General features: G+C 35.0%; 3 protein-coding genes across 3 annotated transcripts in view; all 3 read right to left on the bottom strand.

The window, feature by feature from the left end:
- Fak (protein tyrosine kinase 2 Fak) overlaps positions 1 to 1363 on the bottom strand; it is a 40672-nt gene extending 39309 nt beyond the window's left edge. Inside the window, exon 1 of the mRNA XM_069037010.1 lies at positions 1222 to 1363. The gene's annotated coding sequence lies outside the window, so the exon portion shown is untranslated. The remainder of the gene's footprint in view (positions 1 to 1221) is intronic.
- An 84-nt stretch (positions 1364 to 1447) lies between these two features.
- mRpS11 (mitochondrial ribosomal protein S11) lies at positions 1448 to 2477 on the bottom strand. Its single transcript, XM_069037013.1, has 5 exons — positions 2190 to 2477; positions 2009 to 2139; positions 1862 to 1962; positions 1746 to 1811; positions 1448 to 1699 (listed from the first exon to the last, which is right to left on the bottom strand). Exons 1-5 carry the CDS (start codon positions 2396 to 2398, stop codon positions 1592 to 1594), a joined length of 615 nt encoding a protein of 204 aa, XP_068893114.1. The 5' UTR covers positions 2399 to 2477; the 3' UTR covers positions 1448 to 1591.
- A 1668-nt stretch (positions 2478 to 4145) lies between these two features.
- LOC138123658 (serine protease inhibitor dipetalogastin-like) lies at positions 4146 to 23601 on the bottom strand. Its single transcript, XM_069038437.1, has 8 exons — positions 23411 to 23601; positions 10918 to 11197; positions 10704 to 10865; positions 8891 to 9034; positions 8674 to 8838; positions 8337 to 8615; positions 4867 to 5043; positions 4146 to 4804 (listed from the first exon to the last, which is right to left on the bottom strand). The coding sequence occupies exons 1-8, from the start codon at positions 23598 to 23600 to the stop codon at positions 4570 to 4572; spliced, it is 1632 nt and encodes a 543-aa protein (XP_068894538.1). The 5' UTR covers position 23601; the 3' UTR covers positions 4146 to 4569.
- Between the last annotated feature and the right edge of the window lie 1041 nt (positions 23602 to 24642).

Raw genomic sequence — 24642 nt, 5'->3', positions numbered from 1 at the left:
TGCCAACAGTGTAATAACAGTTCTTACACTAAATTGGAATTTATATAGTGATCTTATTTACAGCGGATTATTTTTACCCCGAATAGTCTGCAAAGACGGCAAGTACAATTTGGCGCCAAAAAAATCTTCAGCTTCACACTCTACCGCGCTTTAATTATTTAATAACACAAAAGCCTTGAGAAAACCGGCAAAATTAATGCAAAATCCGTATTTTGCAAATGTGGTAGCGAACCCATGCATAATTTATCGCATACAACACAACGGTCAATCATTTCTTTTGATTTTGCGGCACCATAAAAGTTTACAATAATTAAATTCCACAACACGCCAAGGTGTGCCGTTTATTAAGCCGTCCAAATTTAAACTGCAGGTCACCCCTTACACGTCAGACTTGAAAAATCGAACAATAATCGCGAATCAGTCATTTCCTTTTGTGCAACGGCCAACAACTCTAATGGCAATTGCCCCCGCCGCAATGAGCAATGTGAAGAGAGGATAGAGAGCATCAAAAATTTGAAATTCCTGTCGTGTGCAAGATACTCGCATAGCATCACACCATTCATACAGGAAATGGCATTTTTTCAACAATCGACAAAACATACACACACCTGCAAGGAAATATTTATTAATTCATTTCCGATTGGCAGGTTAATGGCGCTACTTTATACATTAAGTATGAGGACCCGTGGAAGTTACATATCTTCATGAACCGTCCAAATTGGTAAATTACATCATACTTTTATCGGGTTTCATGTCTCACGTAACGAGTCGATTTCCGGTGACAAAGCTTGCCAATCTTGACGGCATCGTAGCAGGACCACCATTACATTACATGCACCGCCAGCACTGATCAAAAGCATTTATTAAAATATTTATGCACTGCAGTACCATTTATGGCAGTGTTATTGAGTTATTCTGTTTCACATGTTCAGTAACTTGAATGGTCTTTATTCAGCAGAAAAAAAAGGAATGGAATTCTCTAATGTCTCAATAAACGACCGAATTTCAAAAAGGAATTAAATGACTTGAGATGGATGTATCGACAGAATATCTATATATAACTCATGAAATAGGTCAGATCAAACCAATAAACATTTAAATTGAGGCAATGATAACAAAGATTCGCCAGAAATAACCATAAAACGCGAGTCGACAACTCGAACCGATCATACATGAATTTAACGGCCATTCTAGGAACAATAAATAAAACTATGCACTTACAATTCCAAACATTTCCTGGCCGTACTTTCCTTTTCTTTTCATCGAATAATACACTTAATATTCAATAAAAACATACACCCGAAATATCTGTCAAAAGCGCCATAATACTGTCACTGTTTACAAAACACGCACGATCATTGCATCTCTGTTTGTTGCATAACAAGCGTTGCACCTATCTCACTTTCGCTTTCCCAACAGGTGTAAAAAAATTTAGTACACAAAGCCGTCACTAGATGACGCATTTATTGGTAATTATTTTTAATAAAATGTTTAATGGAGTTAATTGATTTTTCCTTTTTATTTCGTCCCCACGGATGCATTCTACAGCGACTCACATAATTCTGTTCAGTGTCACACAAACACATTGAATTTACAGTTTCTTTTGTTTTCTTGGTCTTGGTGGATTCCAAGAGACTGGTGTACTGTCTGTTATTGAAACAATTTCTAAACCAGACATTTGCAAGCCTTTAATTGCTGACTAAAACATTTTAATTATTTCAAGGTTTAATTACTTAACAGCATACCATTCTTCCAGGTCCTAGTCCTCTTACACGCACTCTTACTGTTTTTATACCTCTTTCTAAAACCCTCTAAAACACCAGAGTCAAATTGTGAAACAATTATACAAGTAAATATTTACAGTTCCTAAACTAATTGCAGTTGCCTGTGCTGCAATATTTGTCCCTTTTCTTGTATTTTTAAAACCTTCTACTCCACAAGATCTTATAAGTTTTATAACTCCTACAACTGAGAGTTAGCATTATAAATAACTGGTGGAACTAATTACCTTTATCATCACTCATGCTAATAATAGTGTTGTTTGGAGAAACTCTGATGTTCATTATTGGTAGATTTTTAAAGGGAACTCCATTAAAAAGCCTATTTGGAGTATCCTCATCAGGAAATAAATCTGTCTTCCTGTGAACATTTATATTAATAAGAGGTTATTAAAATGTTATTGTATCTACTGAGTAATGAGGTTATCTACTTCATAAGCCTTTTCACCGGCGCTTCCGTCATCTAATTTTGGTACAGACCGAAGCATTTCTCGCCTATCTACAACATCTCTTAATCTTTGGCTACTAACAAACAAAGAACGAACATCATTCTTAACAAGGATACTGTTTTGGACATTCAACAATTTTCTAAAAGTCGACGTTATCTGTTTAGAAAACATTTTTATTACAATATCCGAAGTGAGGTTATGTCTGGCACATTTGCTGTCATTTGTAATTTTAAGATGCGATGCGTTGATAAACCAGAACACTGTTGTGACCGATCGAAATTAAAAAGTTAAATTTTGTGAGATGCAAGAAGAATCTTATTTTAAATAATTTAAATTATTTATTTGATAAATGTTACCAAAAATTTAGTGGTAGTGTTCGATTAAATTAATGTAATTTAATTCAACGTGGAAACGCTACAAGAATTCGATGCACTTTTCCAGATTCCCCATTATTATCGGAAATTTTTGTATTGTAAACCAAAAATGTTATGTACTTAAGTTGATTAATTAATTATACCTTCTTTTCTTCTTAATGTAATTTAATAGTTTTTGATTTGGCAACGTTTGTTGAAATTGATTCTTTTGAGGATTTGTATGGAGAATGTAATCTTTAACAAAGCACTTTAAAGGTATGCTCTGGTTAAATTGTTTATGCATAAATTTAACTAATATGATTGTTTGGAAGTTTTTACAACAAATTATTTGTTAAATTAATTGAGCTATTCATGCAACATCAATTTCTTGCTGTGTTAAGGTGGTTGCATAACATGATTTAAAATTAATTTCAAAATATTTTAAAATAAAATTTTTTTTTTCTTCACCTACAACCTAAATAATAAACAAACCAAATTTTCTAGTAATTGACATTAAATTGACAAAAAAAATTTCATTATTTACATGTTTTAAAAATGTTTATAGTGTTATTAAATAAAATTTTAAATTTTCAAAATATTTAGATTTGTTTAAAACAATGATATCAAATTTTATTTGTATTATTAGTAAGTTGATTTGATATTTGGGATGAAGCATTGAACCTATGATATAACCTGTTGAATAAATTTTTGTCGTCGTATTGTTGGTTGCCTGACTCTATGCGACAAAGACTGAAATCCCACAATAATTTATAAACTTCTGTATTAAAATACTCATCAAATAACGGTGCTGTCATAAATCCGCACAAACAACATTACATATTAAGTAACAAAAGTGATAAAATATGAAATTTAAATTCTCGTCCTACAAAGTTGCTTCAATTCACGTAGTTTCTTGTAATATTTTATTTAGAAAAGTAAGGAATCGTGTCAAACGTGTTAAATAAATAATGTGGCGGTAGAAAATGTTTGAGAGTTTAAACAAATAATGTTGAAATAATGGTGATATGAGAAAACACCTCTCTAATGGTCTTTACAGACTTGCGTGTAATTAACGGTGATGTTTTCAACAGCTGTGAAGAATGTTGTCCGGTTATCTTTTACATCGATAGTAATTCCTTGTTTATGTCGGATAATGTGAAACCTCACACCACAGGAACATAGAATACCTTCCTTGGGTTAAAACTTGACTAATAAACTAGTTGGTAAGAAATCTAAACCTGAATCCTTGATACCGGGATATTCTTGAAGAGTAGGACAACTACACCCGTAAATTAAAGCTAAAGTTAAGATAAGTTGAGCAGATTTTCTTTCTCCAAGGGATGCTGAACCTCAAAATACACAGTTCATTGTCTTTTGTCATATTTTATCTCAGCTGCTTCGTGATTCTTCTGAATCGTCGAATTTTGTACGGCTCTTTGTCGATTTTCCAAAAGAAATTTCACTCTAAACGTAAACCACATGATGGAAGATTAGAAAAAGAAAATAATTCTAATAGACCCTTAGGTTAATCAAATTTGAAAATTATTCTCAATGAAACGCCCAAATTTTGTAATAATATTTATTCTTCCTACATTTGTAAAATGAAAATATCTTATAAAATAAATACAAAACACAGCTCAGCTACAGTTAGGGACGATAATAAATAAATATTTGTTGCGCATAAGTAATAAAAAGATAATAAAGTAAAGTCGTACATCTATGCTAAATTGGCAATTGGCACAATTTTCAATAAACCTAAATAAATAAATAAATCGCGTTAATTTATCATACCTAATTAATATTCTTAACGAGAATATGTGTTTTATACAGGCAAGAAATTTATAAATAATTAAATCTAGGTATAGTCTAGTGATAATTTCTGCATTACGTATAGCGAATTTTCATGTTTGCATGCGCTATCGAAATTCATTTGCGCTAATCCAAAAGATTGATTAAACCTACAAACAACCGTAACAAGAACAAAGTGGATCAGTACAAGTAGTTTTTAGGTATCTCGTTAATTGGTTCAGCGCACGTTCCCATATGTTTCATGGTAACGAGTGATCTAGATCTACAGTTTTCCATTTCCAAGAAACAGGTGTTGCTGTAAGTCATGTTGTCTGTGCCGCACACAGGGTCATAATAAGTCGGACAGATTTTCTGACATCCTTTAAACAAGAAACCAGATAGACATCTCTTCATCGGTACGACGAATATGTGTTTGCTGCAAAGAGATTACCGTTTATTCCATACCACCCATTACTACCTACTCATTCCTCCGCTTACCCGCAGTTATCTCGCTTCATTTCGCATTCGCTCCTGTAGATTTTGTTATCCGAACCGCAGACGAAGACTCTGTCGTCTGGACACTTTTCGTTGCACAAGGCTGTGGTCCGGCAATGATGTAAAGGCACTCGAGTGACCAGTTGACCGCAAGTTTCTTTTCTAAGATGGCACATCGATCTACAAAGGAGACTCGCTATTAAAATTTTATATTAATTTAATGGCCAGCATCGCATTAGCGAGCTCGACAGTCGCCAAAGCACCAGACGAAGACCTAATGAACCTGAACTTTGAATTTATGTTGATGGCCAGGTTGACAACTAATTATTATAATTAGTGCCGTTAAGAGTTCAAAGCAAAGAGCGATCGTACTAACCGCAGTATGTGGACTACTAAACTGAACCGTAACTTCTGTGTTTATTCGTTACTGTGTCTTTGCACGTTCTTGTATGCCTCGGGTGACACTTGTTAGAATATCAGGTAGTGTAATGCGTATACCTATTCGCTTATTATACGAATATTTATAAACCCTTATACAACATAGTTCTTAGTCGTTACACATAATCAATTCCGTTGCAGTAACACGCATTGACTTTCAAAATATTACGAGATCTTTCAGCAACAAAAAGAAATATATCCCAAGTGCGCGAAATTCTTCACTAATTTACCATGTTTTATTCATTTGGAGTTTATACCGGTACGACATATTTTTTATTCAGGATCTTGACAATAATTTACCTTGTTTGTTTCCACCGACGTAACATTCCTCAATAACTAGTTTGTTATTTGTGTGAGGATTTGAGAAAACGACGCAGCTGATAACATTATATTTGACCGCATGCCCGAATTAAATTAATTAGTTTGTAATTTTTTGTTTTTTAATTGGTTACAAAATTTTAAAAATTGTAAATTTTTCTGTAAAAGATACTTAACTGAAGTTACTGAAACTATATTTCCGTTAATTTAATGACAAAACTTTGTATTCACCCACTGCTGTTTTTTGCTTTTAATTTACTACAGTGTGCCGCACTTAAGATGAAGACAATCTGATATTTTCGTTATTTTAAACAGTAGATATTTAAATTTTTGCGTAGTCGTAGAACTTCCTGTGATGCATCTTTTGAGACACTGAACCCAACTGTAAGATGTAAACCCAGCCATTTGCGACAAATCAAGAGTGCTACCTCATCTTTTGTTTTATCGAAAAGTATTTCTTAGATTGACTCATACCCATCATGTATACTTGCTATGCACAGTCGTTTTATTGGTTGCCTATCTCTCGAAAAATCTATTAAAAATCAATTAATTATTAATAATTAATGCTGTATCTTCAGTGGGAAAACCCATTTTACCAATTTTCTGGGATAATTGTTGCTTCCAATTACAGGAAACGTCCGTAAACTTTTTTCAAGGTTAACAATATCGTTGCCTTAAAATTGACGTTTCTTTGACATTTTAGCGCAAAATCTGCTTGACAGTGGCGTCGCGTTTGACAATACAGCTGGTGAATTACCCATTGTTACGAATGTAAAATGTTGCTCTTGTTTATTTTGTACATTTTCTCCATTATCAAATAATAATAATAAAATGCACAATTATAATTCCAACGACTAAAATTCATGAGGTATGATTTATTATAAAGTAGCGTTTGAGACCATAACTTGTCTACGCCCATGCATTGAACGCTTATTTGCATGGATTCGGCTACGACATGACCGATAATTTGCAACGCCTGCTCTGATTTGTTTTCTTTTTGATCACATTGTATACATATTTTATTATTCATGAAATATTTGTCTATTACAAGCGTTGATACAATGGTTTTTATTATTATTTTATTGTATAATGTCAAGATTAATGTAAACGAATGAAAACATTTTTCTTACTATGTACATACTATTGCGAGCAAAAAAAGTGAGTAATTGTTCACTTTAACTACTTCTGGAATTTTCGCGTTTTTTCTGGCTAGACAGCCTCAGGACCTCCTCCTAGATCGTTTCCCACCATTCAAACCTTGTGCAAATGCCTTTTTTTTTCTCTCCTGTTGTGTTTCAAGGTTGCGTCAAGGTCGCGCCAATGTCTTAGTATAACTAAAGGGTAAGGAAAATTCTTTTGCACAAGGTTTGAGTGATGGAAAACGATGTAGGAGGACGCTCTGAGGCTATCTAGCAAGAAAAAACGCGAACATTCCAGAAGTAGCTAAAGTGCCTCTGGTCAGCGGAGATAATAACTTTATTTGCCGCTCGTCAGTTCGTCAGATGCCATGCCAATGAAGCGACACTTTAGCATTATCAATCTAGCAATATAATGTCATATTTAACTGACGTTTGAAGAAAATATAAATTTCTTTCCTTAAAAAAAAAAAATTCGAAATTGTATAGTTTATAAAAATTATTTCTTTTTTTTTTGTTACAGTAGACTTCCATTCATTGAAGACTTGCGATTAATTAATAAATTGATAATAATAAAAAAAATCTTGTGGCGCTTATTTAAAAATTATTATTATATTTTAGATTGTACCGTTCTATAAATTGTTTTAAAAACAAACTGACCTCTTGGGAACTAATCCGTGATGTTAAAATTTTCTCTCTTCAGTATTTGATACATTAATACTAATGAACTTAATGGTACTGGAAAAAACATGTCAACGAGCAGAGAATTATTTTCATAATTTGTTCTCTCGATTTTTTCCTAAGCGGCTAATACGTAATATACAGTTAAAACTGCGATAAAATGCTCGTCTAAGACTTAACGAGCAAAGGTTAATGTAACTTTTGTTCAAATCCGCAGCAAACGACCACTTGTGTAAGCAAATCTGCAAATATGGGAACGAAATCTCCTCCGAAATGTTGGCTTAACATGTTTATTTACTGTACTTGCAAAATTATACCCCTGGAGGTATTTGTTTTTGTTGTCCTGATGTCAAGCCTTAGCGAAATTCACTTAGTAAAAAACGAAGCTCAGATTTGTGAATTCAGGGGTCCAATTACGCTCTGATGACTGAATTAATAAAGTCCACCATTTATGAAAAACACGTGAACAGATTATACGCATATAATTTGACCATTTTACTAGAATGTTCACTCTTTGACATCAGAATTAATTGAAACTGCTTAATCGTGCAACATATTGTGGGTGAGATGTGTAGTTATATGATGCAATTATGCAAAATTAATTTTGGCTTTCAAATATAATTAGCGTCCTTTCCTTCTGGCGCTCAGGCTTAAAACTCTAAATTAATTAACGAACTGATTCTGTTGCAAGGCAGGTGGCACACTTGTCAAGAACATGAATCAAAATCAACGTGGACGCTTTAATTATTTTATGGATTACGAACCCCATAAAAATGCGAAAACAGGAAATAATTAATCTTTATTAAATTAATTTCCTGGCAGCCAAAAAAAGAACAACAATCTCAATTTTAGTAAATCATGTCCAGAACCTTATTTTTTTGTTTTTTTTTTTTAACTCACCTGTAAACATTGCCATCAGATCCGCAGACTGGTTCCTCAGTCTCATTATCACAGTTTGTAGGGCACGGAACTTGTTCTTTTAACGCTGTGCAGTTGCCAACGTGAGCGAACTGCACCCCTTTCAAACAGGTGGCTAAGTTCAATTGACACTGGTTGGTGTAAGTCCGGGCGTCAGTCCCACAAACGGGATCGTTGTCGTTGGGACACTTCGCTTTGAGACATTTGGTCAATTTGCCTTTGCATTTATCGAAGTCAACTTTGGACACCCTTCTGTGCGACCTGGAAGAGTTCTAACAGTGTTAGGAGGGGACTGTGAGCACCACAGTGGTGTACAGACCCACAGTTGAGGAGTTTCATTTCGCACTCGTGTCTGTAGATGTATCCGTCGGAGCCGCAGATGGGTTTTTCGATTTCGTTGCCGCACCCCAGAGGACATCCGATGCTGTGTGAAGTCCTTTCTTGGCTGGCACAGTACGCCATCGGCACTTCGAAGACGTGTTTGCTGTAACGAAGGCCGATTGAACATTGAATGACTGGACAATTCACGGATTTACCCGCAATTCTTCGATTTCATTCGACAAACGTTCGCATAAATCTTCCCATCCGAACCGCAAGTGGGTCTCGCGTTTCTCCAACAAGACTCGCGGCAGTGTCGTGTCGTTTGGCAGTATTTCTTGTCTGTCCTCACTACTCCTTGGCTGAAACATTCAGATTTGAGCGAGTTCATCCAACCCAGATGCATTTTTTGTCCAATTCGAGCAGTTCGTGATTACCACTCGTATCAAAAGATCAAAGGAGTATAAATTTGAAAAAGCGGCCCAACGTTAAGACGTAATAAATGTATAGCGAGTTAAAAAGACTCGGTGAAACAGGAAATTGTTGTCGACAAAAAATTGACAAAGTAATTTTTGTTAAGCCATAACGAGCAGGTCCAATTTGAATTCGTTTTTTTCATTTATAAGATGCAGTTGAATTGTACTAATGGTACCAAATTATTATCATTAAATCTATTCTGCATACCTACTAAGCGTTTTTCCAAAAAATAATTCTTCCTAAGGAACTAATTAACTCTTTTCAAAAATAACACCGAAAATTATTCTTGCCCCTCAAACTGTTTATGCGTTTTGTGCTTTTCATTGTTTTTTTTTGCATCGTAATTAGGTATGCAATATTTTTTTGTTTTAGATAAATTAATGGAAGAAAAAAATGTTGCAAACGTATTGCAATGTGATTTACGAATACCCGATATTGGGTATTCATTTAAATTTATCCTCTAAGTTGGCGAGTTGACTGTGAACGCACCAAGGATTACAGATCATGGATCAGCTATCTAAATCTAACCTCACCTTTGGCTTTGTTTGTCTTTTTACTCTGCAGACGAACGAGTGGTGCGTTCACAATCGACTCTTCAACGCCAACCTTGAGGATAAATTTAAATGAAGACCCGATATTATGTTAATTAATCTATTTCAGTTTTTGTATGTTTTATTCTTGAATTAATTTAAGAGAGAATTTAAAAATCTTTATCAGTTAATTTATCAACATCTTGGATAATACGCTTGAAACGTTCTCAATGTGTTGGAAATTATATTTTTTGGGCACTCTTAATGAAAACGGCAATTTTACGTACATACTTACAAGCGGACGAAAAGTAACTATTTTTCGGACGCTGACCAGCTGTTGGTCCGTTTAGTAAGTTAGCAATGAAACCGACAAACCCGATAATTGTCCTGTTACCATAAATTATGTAAATAAGTAATTGTAGTTTTGTTGGCAAACTGATAACAAATATTTAAAAAATTGTTAATATGTACATATCTATTAACAAATGTATGTATTTGAAAAAGGTAGATACAAAATAAATTTGTAATTTTTCCAATAATGTCTTTTGCTTTGTAGTTCGTGCGGTTGCCTAAAGAATTTAATGTGCACCTCTGCCAAAAAGTGTCTTTTGTCCTCACCTGTTTTCAAGCCTCGGCTGCGCCTCGGGCAGAAAACTCAGACTAGGACAAAAAGATGCACTTTTTGGCTTTGATACACAAATAACTATTTTTTTATAAACACAATTTTCAGTGGAATTTCGTTCTTCACTGTAGACAATTAGTATAATTTGTAATATATAATTTAATTATAACATAACTAGTAAACACTTTTTTGTAGACTGGGAGCGGTCTAATAGAACAGCATTCGAAGTAATTTCCCCTAGAATTTCTTCCGACGTGAACTGTGCATTTAATTAAGTCTTAAACACCCAGAGCCGTTGCTTGTTACGTTTGATATTTGTCTAATTACATAATTATATTTTTTTTCAAAATTATAGTACCTTTCGAGTTAATTTTAATCATTTAAGTAATTTAAACTGATTACCCGCATGTGAACAGCTTCATCTGACAAGTGCTCTTGTAGACATTTCCATCGCTTCCACAGATGGGTCCATCTTGGGGTGCTTGCTTGCAATCGACCGGACAGTTTTCCCTGTGGGCGCTGATGTTATTGCAGGCGCCCAAATGAGACAATGCTATCCCTAGCCTGAAGCCTCGCTTTGTAACGAAGAAGACACATCAAATCACAAACCCATTACCTGCATATCTCCACCTCCAACATGCACCGATTCAAGTAAGTCCTGCCGTCAGTCCCGCAGACTAAGTCTTTCTCGTTGCCACAGCGGTGCTCGCACTTGGATCCGGACGACCTCTTGCACAGACCAGGATCCGGGGACAGTTTAACACCCTTCCCGCAGGTTTTCTTTTTCAACTCGCAGATATTCGGATAGATGACGGCGTCGCTGCCGCAAACTGGATCGCCATAGCCGTGTGTGGTGCATATTCTCGGACACGAGGAGTCCCGCAGTGCACTCAGAACTGGAAACATCAAAAACGAAAATCTTTAATTTATTCACGACTAGGAGTATGAAAGTGGTTGAGGTTTTTGCGTTGCTCCGGCTAAAACAAGAGGAGAGAGTTGAAATCGAGATTCATTCATGAATTAGAGCCAATTTAGTCGCTTTTATCGTTCAATTACGCTGCAATATTAGGAATGTAATCGGCTTATTAATAATTCCTGTAAGTTGATTAAATTAATAGCCGTCAATTAGTACATCCCGTCCATCAAAACGCACGACAGCCGATTGCCCCGAACTGTCCACTTGTGGATAGTTGATGTACTCTTGTTGCCAATAACGAGAACCAGAAGATTTATCGAGATACCAAGACGAGCGCTTTTAATAACTGGATGGCGAAGAGTATCCAAGATTTGAACAGTTCTTGGTCGTTATAATGAGCTCTTTAATTCGTTTTAGCGCTGCACACAGATGAATTTCAAAGATTATTCACGGCAGGTTCCAGTTATATTTACCGGAAGAAGAGCGCGACATGATCCGAAGAGGACTTGACAGGACCTTCGCTGTTTGAAACCGTTACAAGGATAAAATGACGCTGTTATGCTCAGTTAAATCCGACCGCAACACACATGGCCCTAATGTCACTGCACTGCTCTGCACTAATTGCGGTTTTATTTTCTTCCTCGTTCGACGTTTTCTCTTATTATATTTTTTTCCTGTTGGAAACGTCCGCAAGATTGATTTAATCAAACGGGTCGTGTGAAGGGACTCTTTTATTAAAATCTTACTTCATTGCTGGTTGGCATTTATCTCTTTCAGTGGATGTGCTGGATTGCGGAAAATTAAATCGGGAAGGCTTTCCCCACATCCTGTTTCATTCATGCCGGCCGAAAAAGGGATTCATTCGCTTGAGATGTTGACCTCTTGCGGATAATCGTAATGGAGATTTGGACAGAAGTGAAATTAACTCGGCAGAAATCAAGTTGATTGTCGAACAATGCGCTTAATTGTGGCCAATGGAGGTGTCAGTGTCTTCGAATTTTTTTGAGAGCAACATCTAAGTGTTATCAATTTACTCATAAATATTAATGGAGCGTTATTGTTATAGATGAATCTGCATTTTGCACCATACAGCACGAGATTGTTAATATGGCATGCAACGAGTGAGAGGAGGGTCTTTCATATGTTACAAAAACCGTTATTAGAATCGTATCCACAGAGCATCGTATTCATCCGAGCTAAGTAACAACAATAATTATGTGGTCTAAAGAGACCGAGAGTCGCTGAGATCATCTCCATTGGAAATTGCTAGGATATAAAAGAAGCACGTTCTTCAATTCGCGTAATAAAATCCACCTTGATTACGAGGTAATTAAATTAATTTTTTAGCTGTGTCGCTTATCTGAAAATCTCTGGAATCGGGTCATACTGCGACAACTTGAAAATTCTTGCAGATAATTGCTTCAAATTAGCGTAATAAAAATTCTCTTTTATCAAAACAGTTACAGAAATTTTAGCCAAAGAAATTAATTAGGTTCGCTGTATACGTTCCCAATTAAGGCAGGTATTCGGATTAGCGTTTTTTTGCGTGGGAATTTACCTGCACAATAAATTTTTGCGATTGCTTTTAGGGTGAGTCAATTAGGAAATTCGGCCGAAGACTTAATGTTAATTTAAACTGGATTCTCTGCTTCGACAACTGTATTAAGACGTCAGGGCAGCGTCCTCTCAAAAAACTTCTTATTCCCCGTACCAATTTACAGTTAATGGTCTCACTTTTGGCACAATGAGTCTTCTAAATTTAAATTAATAATTTGGAAGTACCATCGCTCGGCCATCACTCTTAGAGCATAGTGATTAGACGGTCGCAGATTGGTATCTCGCAAGGAGGAGGGCAATTTTAAAAATTCGAAGCGCAGGCAGATTAGAAGGGAAATAATTATTATTTTCGTGCCCTACTCAGAAATTGCTGTGGCCACAGCAGTTTAATAATTTGTCGGTGTTATCATCCACATAAAATAAATAGTTTTGAGTGGAAGTAGGTGAATGGGTCAGGTCTAGCATCATCATACGGTTTCAAAAATTGTTTTTACGAGTGAATGGTGTTACCATGTTTATTATCCGTGGTGTGTGAGGTTACTGGTTTGGGAACGAAAATTTCCAGTTTGTAAACATGTCTTGTAAACGGCACTGTTGCTGGCACCGATACCGTGAAGTATAGCCGTGGTTGAGTTTCATTTTGTGAAGCTTTTAAAACGTCAAATTAAATGCAAATCATTTTTCATTAAAATTCGCCTCATAATTTCGGTAAATTGATGGTAAATAAGCGCTTGTCTTTTTACGGTGAACGGCCCCCGACGATAAAATCAACAATGTAATTAGAGATGTTTTTAAAAAATCGTGGATGCTTAAACGGTTCAAATTGAACTTCGAAAAAGCGATCAAATAAACAGCTTAACTGTGCTCTAATTGCCCATCATTATTTATTCACCGTAAAATGGTTGTTCTTTGGGCGCTTCCGTCTCTTCGAGATAACAGTACCGGAGAAACAATGAACGCAAAATGGCGATTTTGCCTCGGCGACTCCGATAAGAAAACAGTTCTCTCCGATGCGAAGCAATTAAGTGTTTAAAATTTAATTAAAACCATCGATAGCTGAAAAAAGCTCGCAAAAAAGCTTTACGTAATCGGGTTCCCATGATCTTTATTATCGCGTTATTAGATCCGAACCCGCTCCCGGTGAAACAAGAAAAATGCAATTTTTTCCTGAAAATTATATTTATACAGTTTATCCAACGATGCGTAAAATTATTTAACATGGTTATTATCAGAGCTGTTTAGAAACTCGGTTTGTAAGAAGAGGCGCCTTTGCACATTATCCACCTTTGTCTACTTCGCAGGACGAACACCTCGCCAACCACGACGGTTATTAATTTTTTTTCTTACTCCCGAACAACAATCATTTGAATTTCGAGGACGTCGGATCATTTACTGTCCACTTTTTAAAACGGGATTGCATTCGCATACTGTTGCACCGAATTACATTTCGAAATTTGGAAGCGGAACTGCCTCCTTGTGATCATCGAAAGCGAACAAAGAAGCTTAATTGATCAGAAATGTGTATTGAGAACGGGTATAAGAAGCGTGCTAACGACCACCTTTAACCACAAACATGTTACAACCAGCAACAAAAAACAAAAGTCGTACATACACAATAAAGGGTATCCGCACGTTGATGCCCCTCTTAATTGACCGCAAAATTGACACACAATGCAATTTTGTCGAGCGATTCCGAGAAATTTCAGTCAATTTTCCTCAACGATACAACAATTCGTGTTAATTGTGACCGATCATGACATTACGTGTTTAGCGTCTTTTTCCATTTTGAATAATGATTAGTCCTAGGTATTTGCGTTATTGCACGAAACGAAAACTGCTCATTTGTATTAACTAATTAGCTAACAAGATAATCAACACTTCACGGAATTTGTATTTTTTAATACAATGCAAAACCATTCGTACCTACATGCGATCATATGTTAGAAGCTCTGCATGTAAATTATTACAATATAAATAATTTATCTTGCAGTTGCCGCCAGGAGAAACTAGTTAGCTATTGTCATTTTTCTCATTTTCTCCACGAGAAAAAGATATGTGCATCCCGAGGTGGTCAAAAATTATGTATACAATTTTATTATTTGATAACGAACGGTAGTTGCACGAATGCAAATATGTAGTCTAAAAACGTGAATTCCTAGAATGGATGTCTTCTTCATTTTTACATATTAATTTTGAAAACTCTATATCTGACATTTCTAAACGTCTTGCCTTAATGAACAAAATATTTCATCTAAATTACTTAATTAATTACTCAAATTAGAAGGAAATAAATAAATACCATATTTATTAATCAAATATTAATTGATATAATATTTAATTTGAATTTTAAATTTGATCTCCACATAAATTTCTCGTGAGGAACGGTAGTGGATGTACAGGTTAAAGCCAAAATTCTAGAAATAGTTTGACTGCTGAATCCAAAGCAACAGCAAAAATCTTGGTCACGTCGTGACGACAAAATTATAAAAATGGCCCTTCAAAGAAAATTTTTTGCTAGAGGTGCTGTGAAAAATTACACATTTATTTCTGTCTTTGCGTGAGACTTTTACTTTAATCCCAAAAAATTAATTAAAAGCAATAGTTTTATGAAAGTGTACCTGTCACATGTTTTAATAGTAAAAACTTAAAATCATATACATAGACAAAAGAAGATGCTATTAGAATGTACACAATAAACTCGTTTATCAAAAACATCTGCCAAAAGTGAAAAAAGATCAGTTGGATTATACAGGTGTATTAAAAGTGGCGCATAATAATACCAAACAAAAAATTCTAATACGAATTTGGTCTTACACGAATAGTTTTCAAATTATTATTATTTTCAAAAATGACATTAATGACAATCCTTCTCACTTTCTGACTTTACTTGAGGTCGAAAAATTACTTAACTTAGTTGCAATGTTGCAATTGCTTCAAAATTTATGACTTGGCATTTTATTAAATGAAATTACAAATAAGCCAATAATCAAAATGGTAAAATTTTTGCTGGAATATTTATTTTACTTGTTAAATTATGTGTTATTGATGCTATTTCAATGTATTTCTCCATTACAATCGAAGCAAATTTCCAAGTTGGACTGTTGATAACTCCATGAGCACGGGGTTAACAATAAATTGCTACCTACTAGAGTTTTTTGTTTGTATTTAAATATAAAATCATGTGATGTAAATATTATGCGCCATTTTTAATACACCCTGTATAATTATGTAAGTACATAATTACATAATAACCTAAGAATTGGTTTCTAATATAAAATTGAAGCTAAATTTGAAATAGTTTTTTTAGACATATTTTTGATGAATTTTTAAAATATAATCCAGTCCTCATAAATTAAAATATGCAAGCGTTTATGTTAATAATGTTCTCCCCATAGTGATTTACATGAAATATTTATTAATTCTTAATGTGGTGGTATTTGAGAACATTCTTCTAAATTTCCACACGGTTCTTAAGCTAAATGCAAGAACCATTAAGAACAAAAAATAAAAGAAATTATCTTTATAAACATTATTAAATGTGTGGTTTAAACTCTATTATAATTTATAACAGAACAAATCTTTTTTATTTGAAGCTCACCAAATGAACAGTTTAAAAAATCTTGTCAGCATCTGTTCCCTATTCAAGAAATCGAGTGCAATGTTGCACGGTCACAAAACATCTCAACTTTTAATTTCTTAATACCGTTACTTACATAATATATGTATTATGCATGATTGAACAAGGTTTTTTCAGCAAAATAATGCGCAACCTCACACGACAAGAATTGCAACACAGTAGCGTAGTAACGCTGTCACGGGCCTGGGGCCCAAAAATTTGCCGCGACTCCCAAATTTGGCTTGTGGGTTCTAAACTCCAAGGAGCCACTGTAGTATTTTTTGCTTGTTTGTCTACCAGACACATATGTATTCTCTAGGTCTAGATTGTAATTAAAAACATTTGTCAATATGTTTATGTAATAGCTTCAATTTATCCAAAAAAGTAATAATCACAAAATAAGGTAATGAGATAAAAAACAAACAAAACAACGAGTTAGAACAGAATTATGCCTTAAACCCCATTCTACAGTACCTATTTCATCGTTTGCACTTAATTTTTCCTTTATTGTGATCTTTTAATACTGCTTCTAATTTTTTCTACTCCTTATTATTAAATGTTAGAATTACTAATACGATTTGATTTTCGTTTTGCGAACAGTTTGGCCCGTCTGTCCGGGGCCCGGACTTCGCGGAACCCCCTTGGATACGCCACTGTTGCAACGCACTTGAAAAACTTGACCTTACAGTAGCCTTATACCTTGCGCGGTCTCCCGATTTGTCAACAATCAAGCATATGTTACAGAATCACCATCTTCGTCTTCGAGAAGCCTGGGGTAACATACCTGAAGCCAACATTGACCTTACGCGCCCAAGCAAGGATAAATGAGTGCATAATAAATAATAATAATGAATATAATACGAGCCGCTGTACAGTACCTGCAAGTTTCTTTTTGTTTATACATAATTCCCAATAGCAGATTTCATGAATATGAAGATGAAACTAGATCTGGTGTTAACATTACCATATTTCACTTAACAGTCTCTTCGGAATCGATAAGATATGAAGATAGCAACGTGCATTGTGTGCAAATACGATTTGACATTTAAATGGAGATGTTACATTATTTTGAACGGTTATTGACTCTTTTTGGATCACAAGCATGTTGACGTGTGTCGTTACAGGCTTAATTTAAGCACTGACCAAGAAATTAGCAAAACGGATACAACACTGAGCCTTAAATCACGTATTATATTACACGAGGAGAATAGCGCGTCAAGAAGAAGCAAACTCGTAAAATGCACACAGGCATCGATTGTTCTCTTTAGAAACTACTGCTATTCTCGAAGAATGATATTCTGTAAATTAAGGCGAACCAATGTGTTGTTTAGTGTTCTACTTATCTACATAAAGGCCGTAAAAAGATCGAGCTAGACGGCTTGTCTGTAGTTAACTGGGTGATTATCATTCAAATTTACATCAATAATCATTTAATCGCCTTCAGAATGAACACGTACCATTATTACCCGACGATATTATTATCGAAAACATGTTATTAGAAAATAAACACAAAATTGAATTATACTGTACCGCTACGTGATGCAAGTTACAAGGTACTAAAACAAAGAACGCTTTTCGTCTAGGAGACTTTTTGTTGCAACAACCGTTAATAGCGACTGCCGCTTTTTAATAAAAGACGGTTTAATTCCGACGCCGTGAAGGAACTGATTCTTCGACTTACCTATTTGGAATTCTTCACGTCAATTAAACGCTTTTTTTCCGAATTAATTCACTGAAATATTTGGATAAGATTGAGACTTCCTGTGGTGAAATTTTGCCGAGTGGGTAACCAACAGATCTCATTAATTAGACATTAACTGTAGTTCTTCAGTACGAAGTCGGCTCGTTTTTTGTAACGCCAAATATTTACACGTTTTACCGGTCGTCTGGACCAAGAGAGCATAACCATATTTTACACATAATCTGACACTTGTAATTTGAAGATGCGTCGAATTTGTTCTACATTTCGAGACTTCCTCATACCATCTTAATTGATCCTCATCTATACGTTTTTTCCTTTTCTATTAATATTCAAAGTTATGGATCACGAAAGGCTTAGACACACTTAATTATACCCATCAAAGCAGCCTTAAATACAGGCAGTCCGAAAGTTACACAAATTTATTTGAAACATTTTGCTGTATGATAAAAAAATACATCTTTTTGGCATATTTTAAAATTTTTACTTTTTTGAAAAAAATTGAAAGTTGATTGTTAACTTAACTGTAATCGCCCCAAAACCACCTGTACGCATGTTAATACTGAACAGAGTACAAAATCATAGATATCATATTACTAGGCACATCTTCATCTATAAAAAATGTATCGTGCGTTCAAATGAAAACCTGGGCTGAGTAGGCGTTGAAAAAAGTAAACCAGTGAAATTTGAAGTTCCCGCCGTTTGATACGAATGACATTCTTTTATGTTCAATCGGCATATGATTGAACATGTTTGTTTTCAGCAAAGGGTTCCCTTAGATATTTGCTTCGAGAATAGGAATCATAGTTCTATTTTAATGCATTGCAAAGAAAGAAAATAATAGCAAGATTTTTGTTTATAAATTTGAAGTTAGCTGTCAACATGCTCTATTTACAACTGTCAATTTACACTTTAAAAACGCAAAACAATTGACGGTTTCCAACGCCTTCCCAGCCCAGGATTTCTTTTGAACGCTCGATAGGTGTGAGGAAATACCCTACATAACAACGGCAACGTCAAGCTTTTATCCGAAATTTTTAAATTTATTTAAATTCAAACTTGCAGTTTTCAGTTTACTTTAATTTATTCCCACGTTGTCGTAAATTCTGTGTTTGTATTATTAACGACAAAGTTCTAGGACCTCTGCACCGTCGTTGCTTAAATCAAATATTTGTAAAAATCTTGAAGATTTTTTTGCATTCGGTAGCAGCGCGAACAGACACCTGGAATTCCAAATCGTTAAATTCTTTATTTAATGATGAAATAAAAAATACTATCAAGTCTAACAGTTCTCCGTTTAATTTATCATCAAGGATGTTTAGCAGAAAACAATGGTACATACATAATGTGACAGTGTTAAACAATTCGCTTCAATTAAATGCTTTGTAAGGCATTCCTCTGCTCCGACATTCCGGATAATATTTTAACTTGATGGAATTTTAATATAAAGTTAATAATTCAATTGAAGAATTTTAAGTATGGGTTAATTGCAGTGTTAATGCAAATTATCAATTTTAATCATCGTCGACATAATTTTTGCATAAACATAAATTAAATCATCCAGATCAGTATAAAAAAAACTGAATCGAATCATCTCTATCGGATCGAGATAAATAACAAATGATGACAAGTTGACACCTTTAACTTCTATAATTAATAAAAGTAAAAATTTGATTTATGCTATAATTACAAGGAAGTTATTAAGTTCTCTCCGATACATTGAATTAATCTTTATTTTGGACGGTTTGAGTTTGACTTGAGGGACAAGAGGAAACCGATGTCTTTCCTGAGTTATCAGCGTTTCCAAGTCCATTCGCCTATCTGTTTTTTGCAGTCGGCAAACTATGAAAATAATTAATTAGTATGTTTATATAGTTGATCCAATCAGTGCAATGATGGGAACGAAATAAATTAGGATTTCAAGTTCGAAAATTGCTTAATTGCATGCACTACCGGTTGTGTGGATCGAACAGAATAATAGTCGAAGAACATTAATACTGATTAATTTAATTATACCGTTAATTTTTATGATCTTCACGCAAAAAATAATTAGCGTGTTTTTGCCATTGCAGGGGCTTTTTTATTCGAATTCCAACTTACAAATGTGACATTTAAGGTTGTAAACTAATTTACAGCTAATTGTGTTTGTTGGGGCTTCTGGAAGTGGCTCAGCGAGCTCTGGTACTTATGAAATTTGTGGGGAAATAAAAATTGTATTTTTCAGGGAGGAAAGCACCTAATTAGTAATTATTTTAATAGGCAGTAAACTGCACCGCTGGAATAATCGACTCGCAGAAGAGGCAGCTGCAGTAATATCTTTAATAACACCTCCGGAGTTTTTATAAAATTTTACTGTTATGATTATTGCCCCACCTAACAATTTAGCGATTTAATACTAAAATTGAGTTATACTGTTTGAGATAAAGACATTATAATGCAGCGAAACCACACCTTGAAACTTCTCGTATTGTTTCCAGACCACATATTTCCATGACCTGCACACGTAAATAAAGTCCATACATCATTCCAAATACGCTGGAAACATAAATTGTAAAGATTATGATGTGGTAGATAGTGAGCGGCCAACTAAAGAAAATGTTAAGTTATTCCGAGCAGTGTTCCAAGTTCAAAGACGTGTTTTTCTCGTAGATGATTGAAAATGATTCTTTCGGAGTCCCGCGGTGCAGTTAGGAGCCGAAAAAACTGCTCGAAAAAAATCGCGATAGATACAAATCGCAGATGTTGGTGAACGTAAACGCTATTATATCTCGTTAAATCTGCAATAAATATTGTGCGATAAACGTCCGGGGCTTTCCCTGATAAAAATGAACTATACAAGCAGGAAATCTCGGAGAAGAATTTTCAGAACATGTGACACAATCTATTTATCCTTGTTCCAGGAGTGGCCGCGAAAAAGACAGACTCACGGAATGTATGTTTAACTAAAAGTGAATCGCAGATAGTTGGTCACACTTCACAGATTCCAGAGTTCGACAGCCTTTAAACTAGACACATGCAATGTAGACCGAAAAAAAAAATTACAAAAACGGAATAATAATAGATTTCCTCATTTTTGAGCCGGGAAAAAAACTGCGCGAGTACGTGATTATAATGGCAAGGACGAAGATGAGGGCCTTTTTTAGACCGGCTCTATTATTGCTGAATTAATTACCTTTCGAACGGTGGAGGAGCTCAGAAGGGATTTCCAACAAGTTTCAAGTACAAAAGACTCAAAAAACTGGTTCCACCTTTTTTATTTACCATAAAAGTATAACAAAATCCTATGGTACACTCCTTTATTCGGGGTCCTTCCCACATTTTAATATTAGATGGCGCTCGGACCAGTTTCTGGGGGAATTAGCTCAAACTGTTCCAGTGCTTTGCGAAATTTATTTAATGGATCAGCTCGACCACCTCCGGCAGATTATCACACTAACCTCTGACCTGCCTCATCTTTTACAGTTTTTAATTTGCATTTTTAATCTGCAATTCGCACCTTTTTATGGAGTTTTAAAACAGTAATTGCTTATTATCATTATTAAATAATGATTAAAACAAATTAACTTTACTGTTTTTAGCTAGAACGATAATTAATTTTACGGGGCTGCGAAATAATAAAAGTGAGCGGTTCAGAGCATGACTTGAAATAGATATCGGGTGTTCATTTAAATTTCTCCTCAAGTTGGCGTTGAAGAATCGATTGTGAACCACCCGTCAGTTTGCAGAGTAAAAACATAAACAACGCAAAAAGTGAGGTTAGATCCGTGATGCGTTCACAATCGACTCTTCAACGCCAGCTTTGAGGATAAATTTAAATGAACATCCGATATCTCTGGTTAAATTCCTGAAGGCGCCGCATAAACACGGTTACATATAAATTAAGACCGAGATAATCCATTAGTGCATTTGCCTAAGCCAAATGAGGTGGAAATAAATAAATTAGAAATTTTTACAGCGTCCTATACCGCCAAAACAGTATTTACTTCGTCTCGTGCGATTGGTTTGAAACATTTCCTCCGAGATAATCACCACTATTAGATTTACTTAATTGTGATGAAATTATTATAACTTGCGATTCGATTTAATTTGCATTTTATTTATCAATATCGCCGACCCATTAATTCCAGCCTCGGCGTAAACGCATCTGTTATCTTCGTTACATTCTGAAACGTAATTTTCTACATTTCGTTCCAACTTTTTCTCTTCTTTTTTCTACTCGACTTGTACATTAATACATATATCTCGGCTTAATTTATCAAGATGATAACTGTCAATTTCCTTCAAGAAATGTTGGCTCCACAAAAACATTTGATGACATAATTTGTAGCTGCGTTCGAAAAAACTCGGAGATTTCTACGAGATACTGTTAATATTTTCCTTAATGGTTCAAAAAACTCAGCGACTCTGACAATTTTAATTGTCCCGGTCAAAAATTAATTGCTTGCAGGGACTCTTAAGTTATGTGAACTCTAAATCAGCGAACTAAGTAGAAAACAGGAATTCTTCCCATACCTGTTGGTTACAACAAGCAAGACACCACTGCAGTCGTATATTATGGTATTATTCTTTAAACTCGTTTTGTTTTACTTTGGCTGTTTTATAGGTCATAATGATACAGTTTTATGGAGTCGATTGCACTTTTTGCGTTAATTTCTTGCTTGTACCGTCTACTCTCAAAATGTATTCCAGACATTAATTATTATTGCGGTGACTTAAGGGATGTACTTATGCCTCCCGTCTAAACCGAAGCAAAGAGGCTGTTCAACCAAACGAGCCATTACCGCTGTCATTGAATCGTTGAGTGGCGAATTAACATTAAAAAAAGCTGCACGCTTTAATTTGAATTAAGCGTGAAAACGGTGGTATTAATCATCCAAATTGTCTTCTCGGAAGAATTTGTCGAATTATAAAAGTCAGGTAGCAGATCTCGAGACACGTTTCGTTCTGTTTACGAAAAAATTAGAACTGGATTCTTTTAATAATGACTTAACAACTTTCAAATTAAGCTCCGCACTTGAATTATGGTTACCGTTAAAATGTACCATACGAAAAAATTGATCCATAGTGTTCGCAAATTGGCATGCAAAAAACGCAGAAATTTGCTTAATAATTAATAACAATGGGTCATTATTGGCCAACAAAGGTTCAATTGTGACAAACAATGTCTTTTGTTGGCGTCTATTATTCCTCTTCGTGGTTGAATAGCGGCCGGGCTTTTTGTCAATTATTTGTAACACCTAACGGAGAGCCGATAATGAATTTGTTACTTGTTTTAGGAAATTAAAAAATGCACGAAAGCTCGCGAGCTTCGGTGAGCGTACCTGGCAGTGAGGCGGCTACGATGAGAGAGACACCCAGAAGTCGAAGATCCATCATCAGAGTCCGTGCAAGAAGACACTGAACACTGCACACTAATGAAACCAACGCGGTCTGCAAAGGAAACACACAGACTGGCCTATATTGGACCACCTCTTCTACATATAACCGGCGTGTTCCAGTGCCACTCAGCATGTGCCCTCTTCTACATCATTTTTGATAAGACTGGATGTGGAACGTTGTCTTATTGTCTTTTCAAACAATCGACGTGAACGAGAGAAATTTTGCGATCTCGAAGACAACTATCTCGAAACGTTTCCTCTTCGCTGATATCCTGCAATAAATCTCGTGAACAGTTAGATCAAAGCCACTGACTTGACTCTTTTGATGCAAAATTGCAAATTAGCGCTTAGTTAATGTTTCTACTTGGGTGACTGCGGCGGACACAATTTTTATTGCTTCCTTTTTTTGACAGGTTTAACGCATTCTGCCACTAAACTCACGCTGATAATATCTTCAAAACTTCATCTCATGATTTATTGCACGTAGTAAGTATCACCAAAAATAAAATAAAAACATAAAAACACGTTCATTTCTCTACCTCTGCAGCTAAAATTAACTAATTTATAGACCGAGATAAATTCTATCCAGAATTCTTTACTAAACCACAACATGTACACATACTTTGTAAATAATTGGAGTTTCTTGTAACTAAAAATAATTAATGAGGAAATATGATACCGATTTCTTTACACAAACGGTACATCGTGTTATCGCGCTAATCTAATAATAACACCTCCAACGTTTCTTGATTTTTTTGTAATCGAATTCTACTTTGTTCAGAAATTATAGAGAAATTGAGATGTGCCTCAAGTTCCTACATAGTTTCTTTATGATCGGCTTGGAATAACTACACTCTATGGTTTTACAAGAAAATTGTACATCATTTGCAAATTATCAGTTTTCGCAACAATATTTATCATACTTGTGTACCTCCATGTCTAAACCGGAACTTGGTAAATAAATTGTAATATACTATCCAGTTACCGATTTCTGGTTTACAACAGGAAGAGGTATTATTTCAGCACCTGAGGCGGGATTACATGACAGAATACCCGCTTCTCATTTATTTCCAACTTAATCTTTTATTAAATTTTCGAATTACAATAATTAAATTTTGCTCTAGCTCGTTCTCTTGGAAATTACAATTACTAAAATGTATTACACTTGGGATTAA

Source organism: Tenebrio molitor, chromosome 2 (genome assembly GCF_963966145.1).
Source record: "Tenebrio molitor chromosome 2, icTenMoli1.1, whole genome shotgun sequence".
Classification (NCBI taxonomy): Eukaryota; Metazoa; Arthropoda; class Insecta; order Coleoptera; family Tenebrionidae; genus Tenebrio; species Tenebrio molitor.
This window is presented reverse-complemented; position numbering and strand designations above follow the sequence as displayed.